Raw genomic sequence first — 17,951 nt, forward strand, 5'->3', positions numbered from 1 at the left:
ATTACTTCGGTTCGGGTTCTTCGGGTCGGGTTAGTTCGGGTTCGGGTACGGGTACGGGTATTTTCAGGTCGGGTTTCGGGTAAAAGTGACAACCCTAAGCCCAGGACAATTTAAAAACCAGTTTTTAAAACATTATTTTCATCAATCTCAATTTTTTTTAAGTTATCATTTTTCAACTTTCTCTAGGGCCGACTCAACCTCTTGGGGGGGGGGGGGGGGGGGCTAAAACGATATCTAAAAACGTTGTGAAAGACTTATCTTGTTTTCACTCCAAATAAATCAAAATGTTGTCACCATTTTTTTACAAATACAAAAGTAATGAAGTTTCTCACACCTTTCGAGACCTAGTTCAATTTAAACGCTACTCAAGTCAAAAAAATTAATCCAAAGCCCAAATTAGAAATGCAAAGATGTGAGTATTATTTTTTGAAAATTAAAGGCAAGGTGAATGCCGTTGATTTCAGTATCCCTAAAAATTGGCTGCTTTTCTCCTAAAAGTTCTAAAACACACTCTTAAAATGTCTTAATGTTTTTCTTTTTTCTTTTTTAATAAAATATAATAATGATAATAGTAAGTAAAAGAAAATTGAAAGGCTGTTTATGGTTCTTATCTGCTCCTCCTCCTCCTCCTCCCTTCTTCCCAACAAGATTAATTAATTAATTAATTATTATCTTGGGCAGTGGGCAGGGCAGGAGAATGTATCATAATCATCATCTCTTATGGCAGGTGCAGCTGCAACTGCCCACAACAACCAAATCCTACTACAACTCAGTAGTTTGCTGTTAATAATAATAAAAGTAAGAGTAACAACGGGGTTCATGTGCCCAGGCAGAAGTACATGGCCATTTCGAAATCGGAGCTCTTAGATTCCATCCTCTTGATGTTTGATTCGCCTAAACAGAAACATGACTTTCTTTTAATGTCCTCGTAAGGAGCCAGCCTTCTTCTTCTTCTTCTTCTTCTTCTTATTATTATTATTATTCATTTACTTTGAATTAAGTTTGCATTAATGTTGAATCAGGTGTCTGGACTCTATTTTACACGCCGAGCATAAACGCACTCTAGAGGAAATGCGAGCAGATTATCATGATGATATGGAAATGGAATTCTCCAGGTTAGTTTAGGACCAGACCTGGTTAGTAGGTGTTGTTAGTTATTTATTCAGACTCATTTGTTTGCCCTGGCTGGCTGCTGCAGAGACACCCGCTTTCAGCGTGCTTTCATTCACCTACTTCACAATGCTCAGTTTGAACAGCTCTCACCCGCTGATTTGATGCTGACATCCGCATTAAACACTGATTATCTACTCACTCTGCCCGTCTACGTTGACTGGAAGAAAGCAGCAGACTCCAAAGCTATCATTTTCAGGAGGGGATATGCCACAGAGACACAGAAGGGAATATTGTTAGTTGAAAAACTCGATTACTTGCAGTCCAAGCTTCTGCAAGCACTTTTCTTCGCTGTCTCTGAGCCGTTAGGGAAACTCACCATGTGGTTTGCTCAGGTAGCTGGTAATTGCATTTCTAGATCGTTAAAACTAAACAGTTGTTGTCTCCAGCCTTAAACTTCTTTTTAAAGAGTCTAAAAATGTCATTTAATGTTTGTGAGAGCTAACTTCCCTGCAAGGCTGCAATTGCCATTTGAAATTCTTACACGTTTCATGTTACGTGTCTTTTTGCAATTTCCGTCTTCATTTTTTTATGTTACTTAAGGACCATCATGGCCTATACATGGTTTGTTTAGTAATTGGAAGAGACTTCAAGATTTGTGGTAAGTGTACGAGACACTTTATTTCCGTTCTCAATGGTAACTTTCAGTTAGTCACCAAACACTTAGTTTTGGTTTACACTTATAAACCTTGTGCTTTAGCAGTTGTAGTCTTGTTTATTTCTCAAGTATAAAACATAGTTAAGTAGATTGAACATATTGCATTTAATATGTCTTCTTGTGAAAGGCATTTGAAAGAAGTATCGAGGGACAAGACGCAGAGGAATGGATAAAAAGGATGAAACTTTGGTTCAAGGAAAACATCGTTTTGAGGAAATCAGACATGTTTGAACAACCTATGACTGATGATATGCTAAGGGTTGATCAACTGTCAGACGAAGAAGATCTTCCCATATGGCTTGCTGCGCAGAGGGCAGTGGCCCGTTACGAAGGAATTTTGTCTTCTACCGGACCCCGCGGCAGGCTTTTAAGGAAGTTGCTGACGTGGACAGGACTTATACCCTCTATGCCACAAAAGATATTCAATATCCATTCTGATATCACTACTGCATCGGAAGCTTATTTAAGGTAATAATGAGGCATACAACAACCGAGTATCAAACTTTCGATAACATAATATTTATTTTTGCAGGCCTATTTTCTTGTCAAGGATATCACTTGCTGACATATGGAAGCCTGCTTCTAGAAGGTTTTGGAAAATAATCCTTGGAAAATGTTGAAGAATGCTTTTACGATATGTTTGTCGCGATCTGTCCTTCAGGTATGACAGTTTTCTTGTTTTATTCAACATAATAACAAGGGAAATTACCAAAATACTCAAGTTTGACCAGATTTTTTGAAAAAAACACACACTCAAATTTTGCCTAAACTTAAATCGTCATCCTCATTTTAAACCAACCAGAACGCGCTATATCAGCCAAGTAGGCAAAGGCAAGGCTGGTGGCTTTCGGAACTGAAACTTATGAAAAGTACAGAGGCTCCCACCTTCTGATCACTCAAACAATGACATGTGTCCACTCGTAGGCTAATTTAACCTACCGATCCACCTCATTTGCCCACACTGCCATCTAGATCAGTAAGCTAAATTTGCCTACCAAATAAAACTCCTGGCTTATGCTGACAAAAATTTGGTCACATGTCTATTATGGAATTTTTCCTTAACAATAATCATATGTTGACGAAAGAAGGTTTTATATTGTGGTGATAGGAGCCTGCATTCCAAGAATTGATTTTGCTTTATACAAAAGAAATAGAGGAAAAAGAGAGCATAGACCAACCTCCTCCTGTATTGCAGTTGAAAATCTATGAGAATATTCCTATTCCTGATTTGCCAGTAAACACACTTGTTTTTAAATATGTTGTCACTTTTCGCAAAAAAATAAATGTTACAATATCTTTTCTCTTTTCTAGGTTATTTTCCCTCACAAGAAACTGTCTTTTCGCATCTTGGACACGGTAAAAGTTTATATATTAATATCTCTAAATGTTGTACAGTTTTGTAAGATAGTTAAATTGTTGTGAAGGTACGGTTGGATGCGGCGTCAATCTTGGGGCTATTGGCTTACTTCATAAACTACAAATTTGAGAATATTTTGTCCTCGCCGTAAGTATCGTGTTATTATCTTGTTAACATTATTTAAAAAGTATTTTACTTGCATAGTGTTTTTCTTCTTTTTCTAAACATTTGAAACTTATGTTAGAAATTTTTTAAATTTTCTTTTCTGGTCCTCATTTATATTCGATTGCACCATGTTAAGCATTTTGGATAATATGCAACTGAAGTTACATGCTATAGTTTTTTTTATCAACTGAAATATATATAGCTTCTAGTATGTGCTTGTTTTTACTGATTCCTTTACTGCAGATCAGCAATAGTTTTAGACGTGATTGCAGCAAGTGCTCTTGTCATATACGTGTCTCGCATAATCTTGGGATACAAACAGACGTGGGATCGGTATCAAGTAAGTACTTTTGCGAAAAAAAATGAAAATAATAATAATAATAATAATAATAATAATAATAATAATAATAAGGATCTGGACCTCATTTTTTAAAAGGTTTTTTGTAGCTTTTGGTCAACCGAACACTTTATGAAAAGACTGTAGCCAGTGGTTTTGGATCTGTTTACTTTCTTCTGGATGCTTCTGAACAGCAGCAAGTGAGGAATTTTCCCAAACATGATATATGAATTAGATATGCTGCTGGTCAAATATATAAAATTTGTTTTACTCAATAATAGAACAATCATTTTTTTCTCTGGACTGTCTGTATATGTAGTACAAGGAAGCTGTTTTAGCATATGCCATTTTACTCAAAGCAGGGAGTAACGAGGTTTGCTTCTTCATTACAGATTATATTATGTATTTGAAATGCCTTCGTTATAGGTTTTTCTCTTTCTGTATATTGCAGGCTACTCATGTCGATAGTGCTCGAGACCAGTGCGAAAGATTTATGTATGATGTGTTCAAAAAGGTCATGATGTTTTTAGTTTTTATAATCACATTTGTTTATTGCATGCATGGCATAAATATTTTTATTTGTTTTTTTTACAGGTTGAAATGCCAGTTGATAAAGCTGTGAATACATTAATGAGGTTGGATCTTGTTATTGAAAAAGAAGTTGATGGATTACTACTACCAGTTCCTTGTTCCAAGGCGTATACGATCCTTAAACGACGTTGGAACAGTTTTGTAAGTTAACTCTAGGATTTCTAGTACTGTCATCTAAGATGGTTCCAAGGCATTTGAGTGGAGTATATGACACTCTAAACGTTATTTTATTTTCTTTATATTTTTTTGCAAATACAAAAAAACTAAAAAGCATGTATGGTAAAATGGTTCTTAAGCCTTGAACTGTTGGAAAGTAACTGTTATTATCAGCTGGTCACATTGGTGCACGTGGAATAATGGATGCATGGGATTCTCTTGAATAAGTCAAGTCCTTCACGTGAGGCTTTATTATTTTGTTATTTCTCCTTTTTAGTAGGTCAAAGTAGTTTGCTTATTTATCTCTTGTTTAGTTTTGTACCGTTAGTTTGTTTCTTTGGTTCATGTATTTATAGCTTTTTGGCATTTTAATGAAGTTAAGCTTTTGGCTATTCTCTGAGCATACCATTGATTTAACCTTATATCAATTGGTATCAGAGCGAAAATTATCAAAATCTTCACGAAGTAGAAAAGAAAGTGATCGATGGCTGCAAATGAAGAAGGCATGAAAGTTCCGGTGCTCAACAGTCACTATGAACACTAGAGCGAGATGATGGAGAACTTGCTGCGTGCAAAGGGGTTATGGAAGCTCATCGATCTGGGAATAAAAGAACCGGCAGTAGGCATCGCCGTGAGTGATGGACAGAAGAAGAAACTAGAAGAACTCCATTTGGTCGATCTACAAGTGACACATTACCTCTATCAAGCTATCGATAGGGTAACGTTTGAGCAAATACTTCATAACAACGTCCAAGGCTATATGGGACTTGATAAAGAAAAGGTTTGCCGGTAACGAGTGAGTGAAAAGATCCATGTTACAGAAATTAAGAAGAGATTTCGAGATTTTGGAGATGAAAAATGGTGAGACCATACCCGAGTACTTTGGTAGGGTCTTGACCATTTCAAATCAAATGAGAAGCAACGGTGAGGAGATGACCGACACGAAGATTGTGGAGAAGATTCTCAGAACTTTGTCTGAGAAATACATGTACTCAAGATAGATGAAAGTGAGGGATCGAGTGGCGCCGTGGTTGTGGAAGAAGAAGGTTAGGTTCAAGAGGAAGAGGACGTGGTCATGGTAGATCATCATTCAACAAGGAGACCATCGAATGCTATAGATGTCACAAACTTGGAAATTTCTCTTGTGAATGTCCGGGTATGGCGGGAAAGGAGGCAAACTACACCCGTTTCAATGAAAATGAAGATGTTATGCTCATGGGAAATAGAAGAGCATGTGTTAATGGCTCTTACCAATGATGATGGAACAAATCCTCTTTGGTTCTTAGGATTCCGGGTGTTCTCACCATATGTGTGGGATCAAAGTAAAATTCGTTACTTTTGATCCAAATTTCTCGACCACAGTAAGGTTACGTAACACCACCCGAATGAATGTAGGTCGTAAAGGAAATGTGAAGTTGAGGATCGAAGGAACTAACTTTATAGTTCAAGATTACTATGTGGCTAAGTTAATTAATTATTTGCTAAGTGTGGGGCAACTTCAACAGAAGGGACTATTCTTCTTGTTTAAATCAAATACTTGCAAAGTCTATCAAGAAGAAATGGGTCTTTTATTTGTAAGCAAGATGAGTGCAAATAGGATATTTCCTATTTGTGAAGATATTAATGGTGGAGTTGTTGATCAGAGGATGGAAACGTGCAATTATACAAATGATGAAAGCATGGAAAAGGTTGGGCCACATAAGTCAAACTAGCATGGGGACACTTCAACAAAAAGGAATGGTTAGGGGTTTACCTACTTTTGATGTTGAAAAGGCAGTATGCAGGGAGTGTTTAATTGAAAAACAAACAAGAGAAAGTATTCTAAAAAAAGGTAGATGGCGTACAGAAGGGATTCTAGAGCTAGTCCACTCAGACATTTGTGGGCCTATAACACCCCATTCCAATTCAGGTAATAAATACATGATAAGCTTTATAGATGATTTTAGTAGAATGGTATGGGTCTATTTTCTAAAAGAAAAATCACAAGCCTTGGAAAGTTTTAAAGAGTTCAAAGCTATAGTTGAAAAGGAAACGGGTTGGGATGTTAAGGCTTTTAGAACCTAAGCAGTTAATGCGGAAAAATATCGGATATCGGCCAAGAACCGATATATGAGATATCGGTTATCGCAATGAGATCGGTAATTTTAATATCATGTAAAATTCATATATATAGCAATTTAACACTAATAATTCAGTATAGTCTCCTACCATTAACAAATTAACCTTTTGCAAATTGCAAACACTAACAATCGTAGCAAGTAAGCATTGATTAAGACTTAAAACAATAACATTGAACACTAAAAGTTGATAATTAAGACTTAAAGCACTGATATCGGGAATATCGGTGATATATCGGTCAAATATTAGTCTAATATTAGTCAAATATCGGGCAATATCGCTGATATTATCGGTACTGATATTCTGAACCAATATTCTGACTTATATATCGCCAAGGGACCGATTGATATATCAGCGATATCGACTGCATAGCTTAGAACGGATAGAGGGGGTGAATACCTATCTCTCGATTTTATCAAGTTTAGAAAAGAACATGGTATAAGGAGAAAGTTAACAAGATATACTCCGCAGCAAAACGGGATAGCCGAGAGGAAAAACCGAACCGTCATCCACTGATTATTACGCTACTGGCTTCAAAACACGTACCAAAAGTGTTTTGGGCTGAAGCCATTCTTTGGTGTTTTTATGTGTTGAATCGATGCCTGAGTAAGGCTCTATCTCATACCAGTCCCGAAGAAACATGGCGTGGGAGAAAGCCTATACTGGAACATTTACGTGTGTGGGGTTGTTTGGCACACGTGCATGTACCTAAAGAAAGAAGGGTGAAACTTGATGATAGAAGTATTCAATGTGTTTTAACCGGGTTGAGCAAAGAATCAAAAGACTGTAGGTTGATTGATCTGACGAATATGAAGGTTATAGTAACGATGTTGTGTTTAAGGAGGATAAAGAGTGGGTTTGGAGTGAAACTGAAGAGAAAGCATAAGAACATGGTGAAATTAGTTGGGGAAACTATACCTTTGATTTGGTTCAAGAGTTAGATGAGAATGATGAGGGGGAACCAACATGGGTTGAAGATGAAACAGGAGACTATGGTTCTGATGATGTTCCGGTTCAAAGGGAAACGAGAGAAAGAAGGCCCCACGACTCTTTGATGACTATGTAGATGGAAGTGAGCTTGATTCGGATAATGAGGAAGAAAAGGTGAACATAATGGAGATTGTTGATCAAGACCCAATTTCTTTTAAGGAGGCTGTAAGGATGGATAAATGGAAGAAGGCCATGGATGCTGAGATTGAAGCAATCGAAAAGAATAAAACTTGGCATCTCGTTGAATTGCCAAAAGACGCCAAGTGTATAGGCATTAAATGTGTATACAAAACGAAGTTGAACGAGAAGGATGAGGTTAATATAAGGCCCGGTTAGTAGCGAAAGGGTACGGTTAAGAATACGGTATTGATTAAATGGAGGTTTTCGCTCAAGCAGCAAGAATGGATACAATAAGACTAATGATAGCCATTGCGGCTCAAAGAGGATGGAAGTTATTCCAAATGGACGGCAAGTCAATGTTCTTGCATGGCAAATTGGAAGAAGACGTTTGTGTGCAACAACCTATGGGTTATGTCGTGAAGGGAAGTGAAGAAAAAGTGTATAAACTCATTAAGGCTTTATACGGTATGAAACAAGCTCCCCGAGCTTGGTTCAATAGGATCGAGGCCTATTTTGTGAATCAAGGTTCCGAGAAAAGTAAAGCCGAAAGCACGTTGTTTATCGAACGAGGAAGAAGAGATGAAGTGTTATATGTTAACATATATGTCGATGATCTCATATTCATAGGAAATGATGATAATATGATGAACAATTTTCGAAGTGCTATGAAGAAAGAATTCGAGATGATAGATTTGGGAAAAATGAGATATCTTTTGGGCATTGAGGTCTTTCAAACCAGCCATGGCATTCAGCTTTCTCAAGGGACTTATGCTACAAAGATGTTAAACCATTTTGATATGTTAGAATGCAATGTCGTGAAGAATCCGATAGTTCCGGGAACAAAGTTGAAGAATGATAAAGATGAGGAGGTTGATGTAACCTTGTTCAAACAAATGGTGGGAATTCTCATGTATGTTTCTAACACAAGGCTCGATCTACAGTATGTGGTAAGCTTGATTAGTTGATTCATGTTAAAGCCTATAATGGGAACATTACAATGCTGCAAAAAGAGTTATGAGGTACATACAAGGAACTGTTGATTTTGGGGTGTGGTACAAGAAGGGTGGAAAAGGTGAAATGGTCGTACATGCTGATAGTGACTACGCGGGAGATCTTAATGATAGAAAGAGTACTTCGGGCTTTGTGATTTTGTGGGATGGAGTTGCTATTACATGGTCATCTAAGAAACAAAGTATCGTCGCACTCTCATCCACGGAAGCCGAGTGCATTGCTGCAGCCGCGTGTGCGTGCCAAGTTTTATGGGTCCGCGAAGTGTTGAGTGAATTCGGTGTTAAGTTTGATGCATCAACTGGGATTAAATATGATAACACTTCGACAATTAAGTTGTCTAAGAATACTGTGTTTCATGGCAAATGCAAACATATTGGTTTTTGGTACCATTTTCTTAGAGATTTGGCGAAAGATGGTATTATAAACTGATTTCATTGAAAGTTTTGGTTGTCAAATGATGATGGTAGTGATCTTAGTTTTGTGAATACTAAATGTAGAGCCAGTCCACTTGCTAGAGGCACATGCATTTTAAGAAGAGTTGAGGTTTAAACTCGGGCAATGGAGTATAGTTAAGAACAATTTGTGTAAAGTAACATAATGTTATAAAACAAAAGGTTTCATGTGAACCATCACGACTGTTAATTAAGGTGTCTATTTAAATGGAGACGATGGCTCAACTGATAGTTACCCATGAACCATTGTGATCGTTTGGTAGGGTTTTGACTAAAATAACCACCTGTCAAATAGTTAAAATACAAACCTAAACATAAACATATATTAGAAGAAAGTTAATTTTCTTTTTAAATCAACTTTATCCTACCTACAATATATTGATTTTCTTTCTAAATGAATTCTTAGTGTGAGAATAATTGATTTTAGGAAAATTGGTTTTCATTGGTCCCAACTATTTCATTTTTGTCAGCGCTGGTCCCAACTTTCATTTTGGCTGGCAACGGTCCCAACTTTCACATACGTTTCTTCCACCAGTCTGCGACTAACGGAGTACTAACTCCGTTATGTCAATGCTGACGTGTCCATCCAACTTGTCAAAAACAAATAACAAGGCTGCCTACTTATCAAACTTAACCTCTCCAACAACAAGCAGTAGTGAATCTCCTCGTTGTCTTCTTCAACTCTCTACTATTCTTCCACGAACCACCATCAATGGCTCACTCTCTGAACTTCACCGTATCAACCACCCCCTACTCACCTAACCTCACACACTACCAATACACCAAACCCACATCCCAAACCCCTCTTCGCATCTTCCCCATTACCAAACGCCCATCAAAACCACTCCTTCTAGTCTCCGCAGCATCCGACAACAACCCCAGAGCCTCGTGCTTAACCATGGATCACATAATCAACAACTGAACCAAACCGATCACAATTACCACTGATTTGGGTTTAATTGAGGTGGATGCGATGATAGAGGCTGAGCTGAAGGAGAATGGGTTTAGGAGTACCCGGCGGATGAAGCTCATATAATCAAGGAGAATGTATATTGAAGTGTGATCAATTAGGGGATTTTGAGAATTAGGGCTTGAGAGTGAATGAAAGTTGGGAGAGAGATTAGGGCTTAAGTATAATCTACATAAACAGACATAATATCCACGTTGGCTGCCACGTAATATTTTTTTTGACAAGTTGAATGGACACGTCAGCATTGACATAACGGAGTTAGTACTCCGTTAGTCGTGGACTGATGGAAGAAACGTATGTGAAAGTTGGGACCGTTGCCAGCCAAAATGAAAGTTGGGACTAGCGCCGACAAAAATAAAATAGTTGGGACCAATAAAAACCAATTTTCCTTGATTTTAACTACAACACATACATACATTGGTCTAGGGCTGTTCAAAAAGCTCGAGCTCGTGGCTCGCTCGATTAAAATTAGCTATAAAAAGTTGATTTGAAACGTCCTGGGCTAATTTGGATCATTTTTGTAACCGAGCCAAAATCAGCTCTGGCTTGGCTCGAGTCATGGCTCGGCTCGTGGACTCGATCTTAAGCTCGTTTAATTTCAAAATCAAGCTAGAGCCTAACTAAGTTACCCCGTTTAATTTCAAGCGCGAGCTCGAAAACACCCTGACTCGACTCTTGAACAACCTTACATTGGTCATTTGGTCTCTCTTTCTTTCTTTTGAAAGTAATATCATACGTGATTTTTACTAACATTTTATTGGGAACCATGACAAATGATTCTTGTTTCACAAATAAGTTGAGATCATCAGATAGTGAATAACAGGTATACACTAGCAAATATACTACTAGTGCAAAGTAAAGTATGTTTGTAATCCATACTTTAGATCCTTGGTGCATTCACTTGTAGTATATTATATTTACTAAATATGATATAATCAGTTTGGGAAATAAGAGAAAGAGGATTGACAATCAATCACGCTTATATTATCACTATTTAACTGTCATTAATTAACAATTAATAGAATGGTCTACCTGTTACACATTTAGTCCCTGTTCTACTAAAATTTTACAATTAAGTCCCTAAACTATGTAACAGAATGCACTAGGCTTAGGAATAGTAAATTTTTAAAGTCCCTAAGCTATGTAACAGAATGCACTAGGCATACTTAGTTAGGAATAGTAAATTTTTCTGAAGAATCTACACTAAAGGAGGATCATCTATACATTAACAGAACATAAATAACCACAAGTAATATATACATATCCAACAACAATTAACCAGTTCTCATTTAAACATGCAAATTTAAATTCCAAGAGGTTCAACAAAGGAATGCATATGGCTCCTACTAAATATTTAACCACTGAATTCACAGAATGTTTAAAGTAACAATAATACAAAAATAGCATGGTTGCTTGCATAGAAGGGTAAAGAATAAAAGCTAAGAAGGCGCTTTTGACTTGTACAACTTAGCACAGATGATGTAGACCACCATATTCAAGAAACTAAGCCCAGCCAAAAGCCAGAAAAACCGATCGAGATGACCCTGATTCAAGTTATCAGGTATCCACCCGAGCTGCCCACCACGAGTTGTCACAGATGTCACCACCGTCAATATAAACGAACTCAAATAATTCCCTAACGAAGTCGTGAGTAAAGAAAGTGCACTGCACAAGCTGCGCATAGCATCAGGTGACTGATCATAAAAAAACTCGAGCTGCCCAATAAAAGTAAACACTTCAGCAGCACCCAACAAGAAATACTGAGGTATCTGACAAAGGATACTAATCGGCACAGGGGTATTTTGGTCAATTAAACCCAGTGACCTTGCAATATCCAGGCGTATTATTTCCACCACAGCTGCAGCTGACATGCAAAGAATAGACAGAAACAAACCAATCCCCATTCGTTGAAGCTCAGTAAACCCTCGTTCTTGATTTGTAAACTTTCTTGCAATCGGCATGAGGATCCGGTCATAAACGGGTACCCAAAAGATGACACTGATGACATCAAAAGTTGACAGTGAAGCAGCGGGTATTGTGAATGATCCGATTATGGTGTCCATCATCATCCCTTGTTCCACAAACATAGTTGACATTTGGGCATAAACGGCTGCAAAAACAATCCCTGTTGCCCATATTGGAAACATTCTGATCAAGATTTTGAGTTCTTCCACTTGTGTCACCGTGCACAATCTCCACGGATCATCGTGGTTCCCACTGCTGTTTCCAATAACAGCAGCTTTATCCAAGAACCTAATCAACAAAATCAAATTATTATTATTATTATTTGAGAAAACTGCACAAATGGTCTCTGCCGTTTGGCCATATTACAAGTGTGGTCTCAATATTTTATTCAAACATTTATGAGAGGGTTGCACGTCTAGTCTCCACCGTTAATCCCAATTAGTTTTCAACAGAAAACTGAGGGTATATTGGTGATTTAACATATTTTTCTTTTATTTGTTTAAACACAGTATCTAAAGATGGGGAACTAAGCAGATCTAAAAATGTGACGATGTTCTGTGCCAAATCAAATGTTTGGTTCAAAAACCGAAGGCGATGAAGTTGGCGCTAGGAATTTTGACGTTTAAAAGGCTATTTTATTAGTGTTTCAAATTCGAAAAGACACAATTACCCTCACATAAATGACATGTGACATCACTTTTCCGTTAAAAACTGGGATTAAAGGTACTAAACGTGCAACGCTCTCCAACTGTTAAGACCAAGTTTGCAAATTTTAAAAATCTAGGGACTGAACTAGCAATATAGTCAAACCAAAGGGACCATTTGTGCAAATTTTTTCTTAAAAACTGATAAGTGAGGTAGAAAATTAGTTACCTGAGTTCATCTGTATGAACGAGTTTGCGGCTTCCCTTGATTGCGGAGAGTTTATCAGGAGTTTCATACAGAACAGTGCTATCAATAGGAAGTGGTAGATTCCGTTTACGAAAAGAGGCAACTAAAACTTGACACATTCGTGTAATAGGGCTTCCACCCGGTTTCTGAAACCGATAAAGAGGAGTTCCAAGGAAGAAACTGATAATAGCGACACCCATGAATAAAGCAGGGATGCCAAACCCTAGGCCCCACCCCTTGTTGTCCTGAATCCAAACTATTAATGAACTTGAAACCAATGCACCAATGTTGATGGAGAAATAAAACCAATTGAAGAAGGATCCTTTTGATACTCTTTCCTTTGAATCCGTGTCATCAAACTGATCAGCCCCGAAAGAGGAAACACATGGTTTGATACCTCCGGTCCCGAGTGCAATAAGATATAGCCCAGAGAAGAAAACTGCATACTGACTAGGTGTAGCTGAAGGGCAATTGTTACCAAGACCTACGCACTCAGCAGGCTTCAAAGACGGAACGGATGCTGATAGGGTTAATGTGCACATTCCCTTAGAAAAAAACAAGTTTGTAAGAATCGATAAGAGCATCCACAACGAGGCACAAAAACACCAAAAAACACTGTTCTTTAAAAATGCTCAAAACCCACCCAATAAGGAATCCTAAAAACGTTGCCACATCTCCTTTTACCTTAAACAAAATTATATCTTTTTTCATTCACTAACCCCCCCCCCCCCCAAAAAAAATAAACCGTCCCCACCACCTGCAAAAGGACTCACCACAACTCCTTTTTTTCTAGTTTTGGTCCAGGAACTTGTTTGAACAACGTCTCCTAAAAATGACTCCCACAATAGAGTAAAATGGATGACAAGCCTAAAAACTCTTTACTGCGAATGCTCTAAGTATGTAAGGAAAGGAAAAGAAAGTTACAATGAAGTAGATGGTGGAGAAGGCAGCAATAGTCCAATATCTTCCAAAATACGCATCTGCTAAAACGGCCCCGATAAGGGGAGTGAGGTAACATGTGCCTTGCCACGTGGTGACATTTCTGGCAGCCGCAGCGTTCCCTTCATGCAGCTTTTTGGTGAGGTAACTGACGAGGTTGGTAGATATGCCATAATAAGCAAGCCTCTCGCAACACTCATTCCCTGACCAAATGTTTGTTTGTTTGTTAATAAGCTGTTTGTTAACAAATGAATTAGTAATAATAATAATAAATGAATACCAAGGATAAAAGGACATGCTCTCCAGTTTCCGGTATTGCTTTTTAAAACGCGTCTTCCCTTGATATCTACTGAACCATCTCCCGTGTACAAGCTGTCCTCAGTCTACACACAAGTCATTTATTTTTATATGTGATTAATATTGTTTTAGAATAATAATAATAATAATAATAATAATAATAATAATAATAATAATAATAATAATAATAATAATCTAAGGTTGTATGCATTACTTTGAATATATCAACCTATTTGACTCCCACATCAGTAATCACTTTCTAGTAGGTAGAAATACATATTTAAAAACTATGCAGATCGGTTATCGATCCCCATGTGAAATATTGGTCAAAATATTGGTTGGAATATCGGAACAGACACAATCGACAATATTTGACTCCCGATATCAGTAACTTTCTTCTTATTGCTGCTATTAGCGTTTTAAGTCTTAATTGTCAATTGTTTGTGTTTTAAGTCTTACTCAGTTCCTACTTGCTAGAATTACTAGGGCGCGTTCGTTTCACGGACTTTGGAATAGGAATTGGAATGGAATGTTTGAGAATCCCTATCATTTGTTTGGTTGGTTAATATGTACTGAAATTGGAATTGGTTTCGAGCTGACATGAGTTTTCGCAGTGGACGGGTTGGGTTTCAGTTTCCTTCGTTTCTTTTTGGTCGGTTTCGGAGCACTGGACGGGTTGGGTTTCGGTGCCTTTTGTTTGTTTTTGGTCGGTTACAGATTCGTTTTCGGCCTTTTGTTTCGTTGTGGTCGGTTTTTTTCAGTTTCATTTCTGTTCGGTTTCAATTTTTTTATTTCGTTTTGATCGATTTTTTCAGTTTCCATCAATTCGGTTCAGTTTTGGTTTGTGTTTCGTTTCCGTCGACTTTCGGTTTTTTTTTTTTTTTTTTAGAAAAATGGCAAAGACGGAAACGTTTTAGTTTTTTTACATTTTTCGTTTTTTATTTGTATTTTGAGTTATGATTTTTTAATTAATTTTTTTGAATTTTTTTTAAGGGGTATTTATTGTTAATATGAAAAATCCTTTATTTTCCATATCAATCTTTTAACAATCTTTTAAAATAGGTGGAATTATAAAACCCATGAAATTTGGGATCTGATAGGATTTAGTTTCCATTCCCATTCTTTCATTTAATGAAACGAACATATCAATTTATGGAATTTAAAATCTCATTCCTTAAAAATCCTGCCAAATCCTTGAAACGAACCGGAAATTAGTGTTTTGCAAGTTGTAGAATGTTAATGTTAATTTATTAATGGTTGGAGAATATACTGAATTGTTAGCGTTAAATTGCTATATTATATAAATAAATTACCGAAGGAATATCGAACTTTTTTTTATTAAAAATAACAAAACAGAAGTAATGATGTATTAAGAAAGAAATTAGCTTACGATGATCGATCAGCGACATAATAATAATAATAATAATAATAATAATAATAATAATAATAATAATTAATACAGAGATGAAAATTGTAAAGAAATCATCATGTATGTATTTGTGATTCCAGTTTGTTGAAACCCTAATAACTAACTAAAATGATGTATCATATCATATATGAAATTGAATATATTTATTTACCTGTACAAGTCTACCTTCTAATAGCAATCTTTCCTCGTCATGACGCCCCATTCAGTCGAAATTGAATTGGAATTGAAATTGGTTTGTTTGTTTGTATTGTATATAGAAGGGATCCCACCTTGGGTTTCGCACTAATCGGATACGATAAGATCAACCGACCGACGTGGATTACTTTACAAAAGACAACACTCTGCCTTCAGTTCATCATATATTTTATTGATTAGGTTGAGCCTTTGAATAACTTATTAGAGCATTCCTCGTTGGCGACGAAAACTTTAGTAGTCGTTTCGTTATCGCTATAAAATAACTTTTTTTTCGGTTAGGCTCAGGTAGAGTAATATTAGAAAACATAATCAAACTAAATTTGATATAGTTAACAAAAGTACGTTAACATCATTATACTAGTGGCTGAATCAGAAACTTTTAACCAGGTGGTCCTGGTCTATATTTTACAATATAGTAATAAATCTTTATTGATGCAAAAGAGATAAATGAGTCATAACGTAAAAAGGTTCATAAAATATAAACTAATCACTTTAAAAATAAATTAAATACACTAAGAAAGTACAAATACATAAAGACAGAATTACAAATATTGTCTTTTATGTTTGCACTGAGTTTCAGTGCTTGTCCTTTATCATTCAAATTGATTAGATTTGTACTTTGCATTTCCAAATGATGTTTGTTATTTGGCCCTAACCTAGTTAGTTTTTCTCGTTAAATCAAGTCATGTGTCTTGCACAGGAGGGCGAATTAGTCATTGTACATATTTATTGAGAAAAACATTTTGATAGTTAACCAAATGTACACATTAAAAAAAAGAGAAAATTACTTTTTGCGTCTCTGTGGTTTTAGGGCGGAAACACAATGAGTCCTTGAAAATTCTTTTGAACTGGTTGAGTCCCCGTGGTTTCAGAAATGGACAATTTGAGTCCCTGTGATTTCAGAAACGAACAATTTGAGTCCCTGTGGTTTCAGTAGAATGAAAGTTTTACCCTGAAAGTTAAGTAAGGGCAGGGACTCAAATGGTTCGTTTCTGAAACCACGGGGACTCGACCTATTCAAAAGATTTTCCGAGGACTCATTGTGTTTCCGCCTTAAAACCATAGGGATTCAAACAGTAATTTTCTCTAAAAAAAAACTTTATTCAACTCATCCACCACCAAACCACCCCTACACCATCACCTACCACCATCTAACCACCGATCATCCTCTTTCACCGTAGCCACCACCGAACCTGCCCTCACCACAAATATCTTCTCCATTTGAACCCTAGAACTCGCCGCCATTCTTTTCAAGCTCTAACTTAGCATGATATTATCTTGAAATCCACACCTTATGGCTTTTTATCAGAACAAAGAAGTGAGTCGATTGGTATATGACTTACCTCGAATGGTACTCGATTAGGTGACTGTGGTTTGGCCGTAGTTCTACATGTCGACTGTAACATCCCGGCTTAAACGGAAACGCTCGAGTGTAACGTACAGATTGGTCAAAACACATGTGGCACAAAGAAAGCAAGGTCCTTTCCAGTTGGGGACAACCAATGTACTCGGATAAACGCATAACGCAAGCAAGGTCCTTTCCGGTTGGGGACAATCAACACTCGGATAATCGCACAACGCAAGTAAGCAAATAAACACACAAGTCCATATTACGAATTGTAATTTGAATAAAGTATATCTAAGTAAACGTTTGAATATGATATACATGCTACCCCCCAAAATGTAAAAGAGTTAAAAAGGGGTGTGAAAAACTCACCTCGAAATCGAAGATAAACTTGTGATAAAAGCCGAAAACACAATAACGAAACCGAAGCAACCGAACTTCAAGAACTATAATTAAAACAAAAACAAAAAAAACGAAATCTAACTAACGGGATTATAAAAGTTAAATAATTTGATTTTAGGAAATTTGCATTATTTTAATATATGGCATTTTATAGTATAATATTATTTTTAAGTCTTTAACGGAATTTGACGATTTGTATTATTTTAATAATATTTGATTGATAATTTAACATCATTATGAGAAATATGATATTTGCAATGCACGGGTTTTTAAATGGTAAGTTTATCTCAAGACACGATTATGTTAACGAATTATAACGAACTAAAGTTAACGAAATGAAAAAAAACAAAGTAATATTAACAGGTTTTACGAGACTTAACGAATGAGAAATAT

At 36.6% G+C, this 17,951-nt stretch overlaps 1 protein-coding gene and 1 pseudogene across 2 annotated transcripts; one reads left to right on the forward strand and one right to left on the reverse strand.

Annotated features, from left to right (window-relative positions):
* The first annotated feature begins 1,101 nt into the window (after positions 1–1,101).
* Positions 1,102–4,932, forward strand: LOC143531690 (uncharacterized; annotated as a pseudogene). Its single transcript, XR_013135065.1, has 13 exons — positions 1,102–1,115; positions 1,199–1,505; positions 1,956–2,296; positions 2,361–2,489; positions 2,937–3,062; positions 3,140–3,184; positions 3,253–3,332; positions 3,594–3,690; positions 3,798–3,887; positions 4,007–4,060; positions 4,139–4,201; positions 4,282–4,419; positions 4,873–4,932. The product of XR_013135065.1 is annotated as an uncharacterized LOC143531690 (transcript).
* A 6,576-nt stretch (positions 4,933–11,508) lies between these two features.
* On the reverse strand, positions 11,509–15,871 carry LOC143531428 (protein NRT1/ PTR FAMILY 8.3-like). Its single transcript, XM_077026732.1, has 5 exons — positions 15,768–15,871; positions 14,171–14,273; positions 13,876–14,093; positions 12,934–13,496; positions 11,509–12,348 (listed from the first exon to the last, which is right to left on the reverse strand). The coding sequence occupies exons 1-5, from the start codon at positions 15,816–15,818 to the stop codon at positions 11,535–11,537; spliced, it is 1,749 nt and encodes a 582-aa protein (XP_076882847.1). The 5' UTR covers positions 15,819–15,871; the 3' UTR covers positions 11,509–11,534.
* Positions 15,872–17,951: the final 2,080 nt, after the last annotated feature.

This window comes from Bidens hawaiensis, unplaced genomic scaffold (genome assembly GCF_021521415.1).
Source record: "Bidens hawaiensis isolate Kalapana, Puna unplaced genomic scaffold, B.hawaiensis_p1.1 tig00000697_1, whole genome shotgun sequence".
Lineage (NCBI taxonomy): Eukaryota > Viridiplantae > Streptophyta > Magnoliopsida > Asterales > Asteraceae > Bidens > Bidens hawaiensis.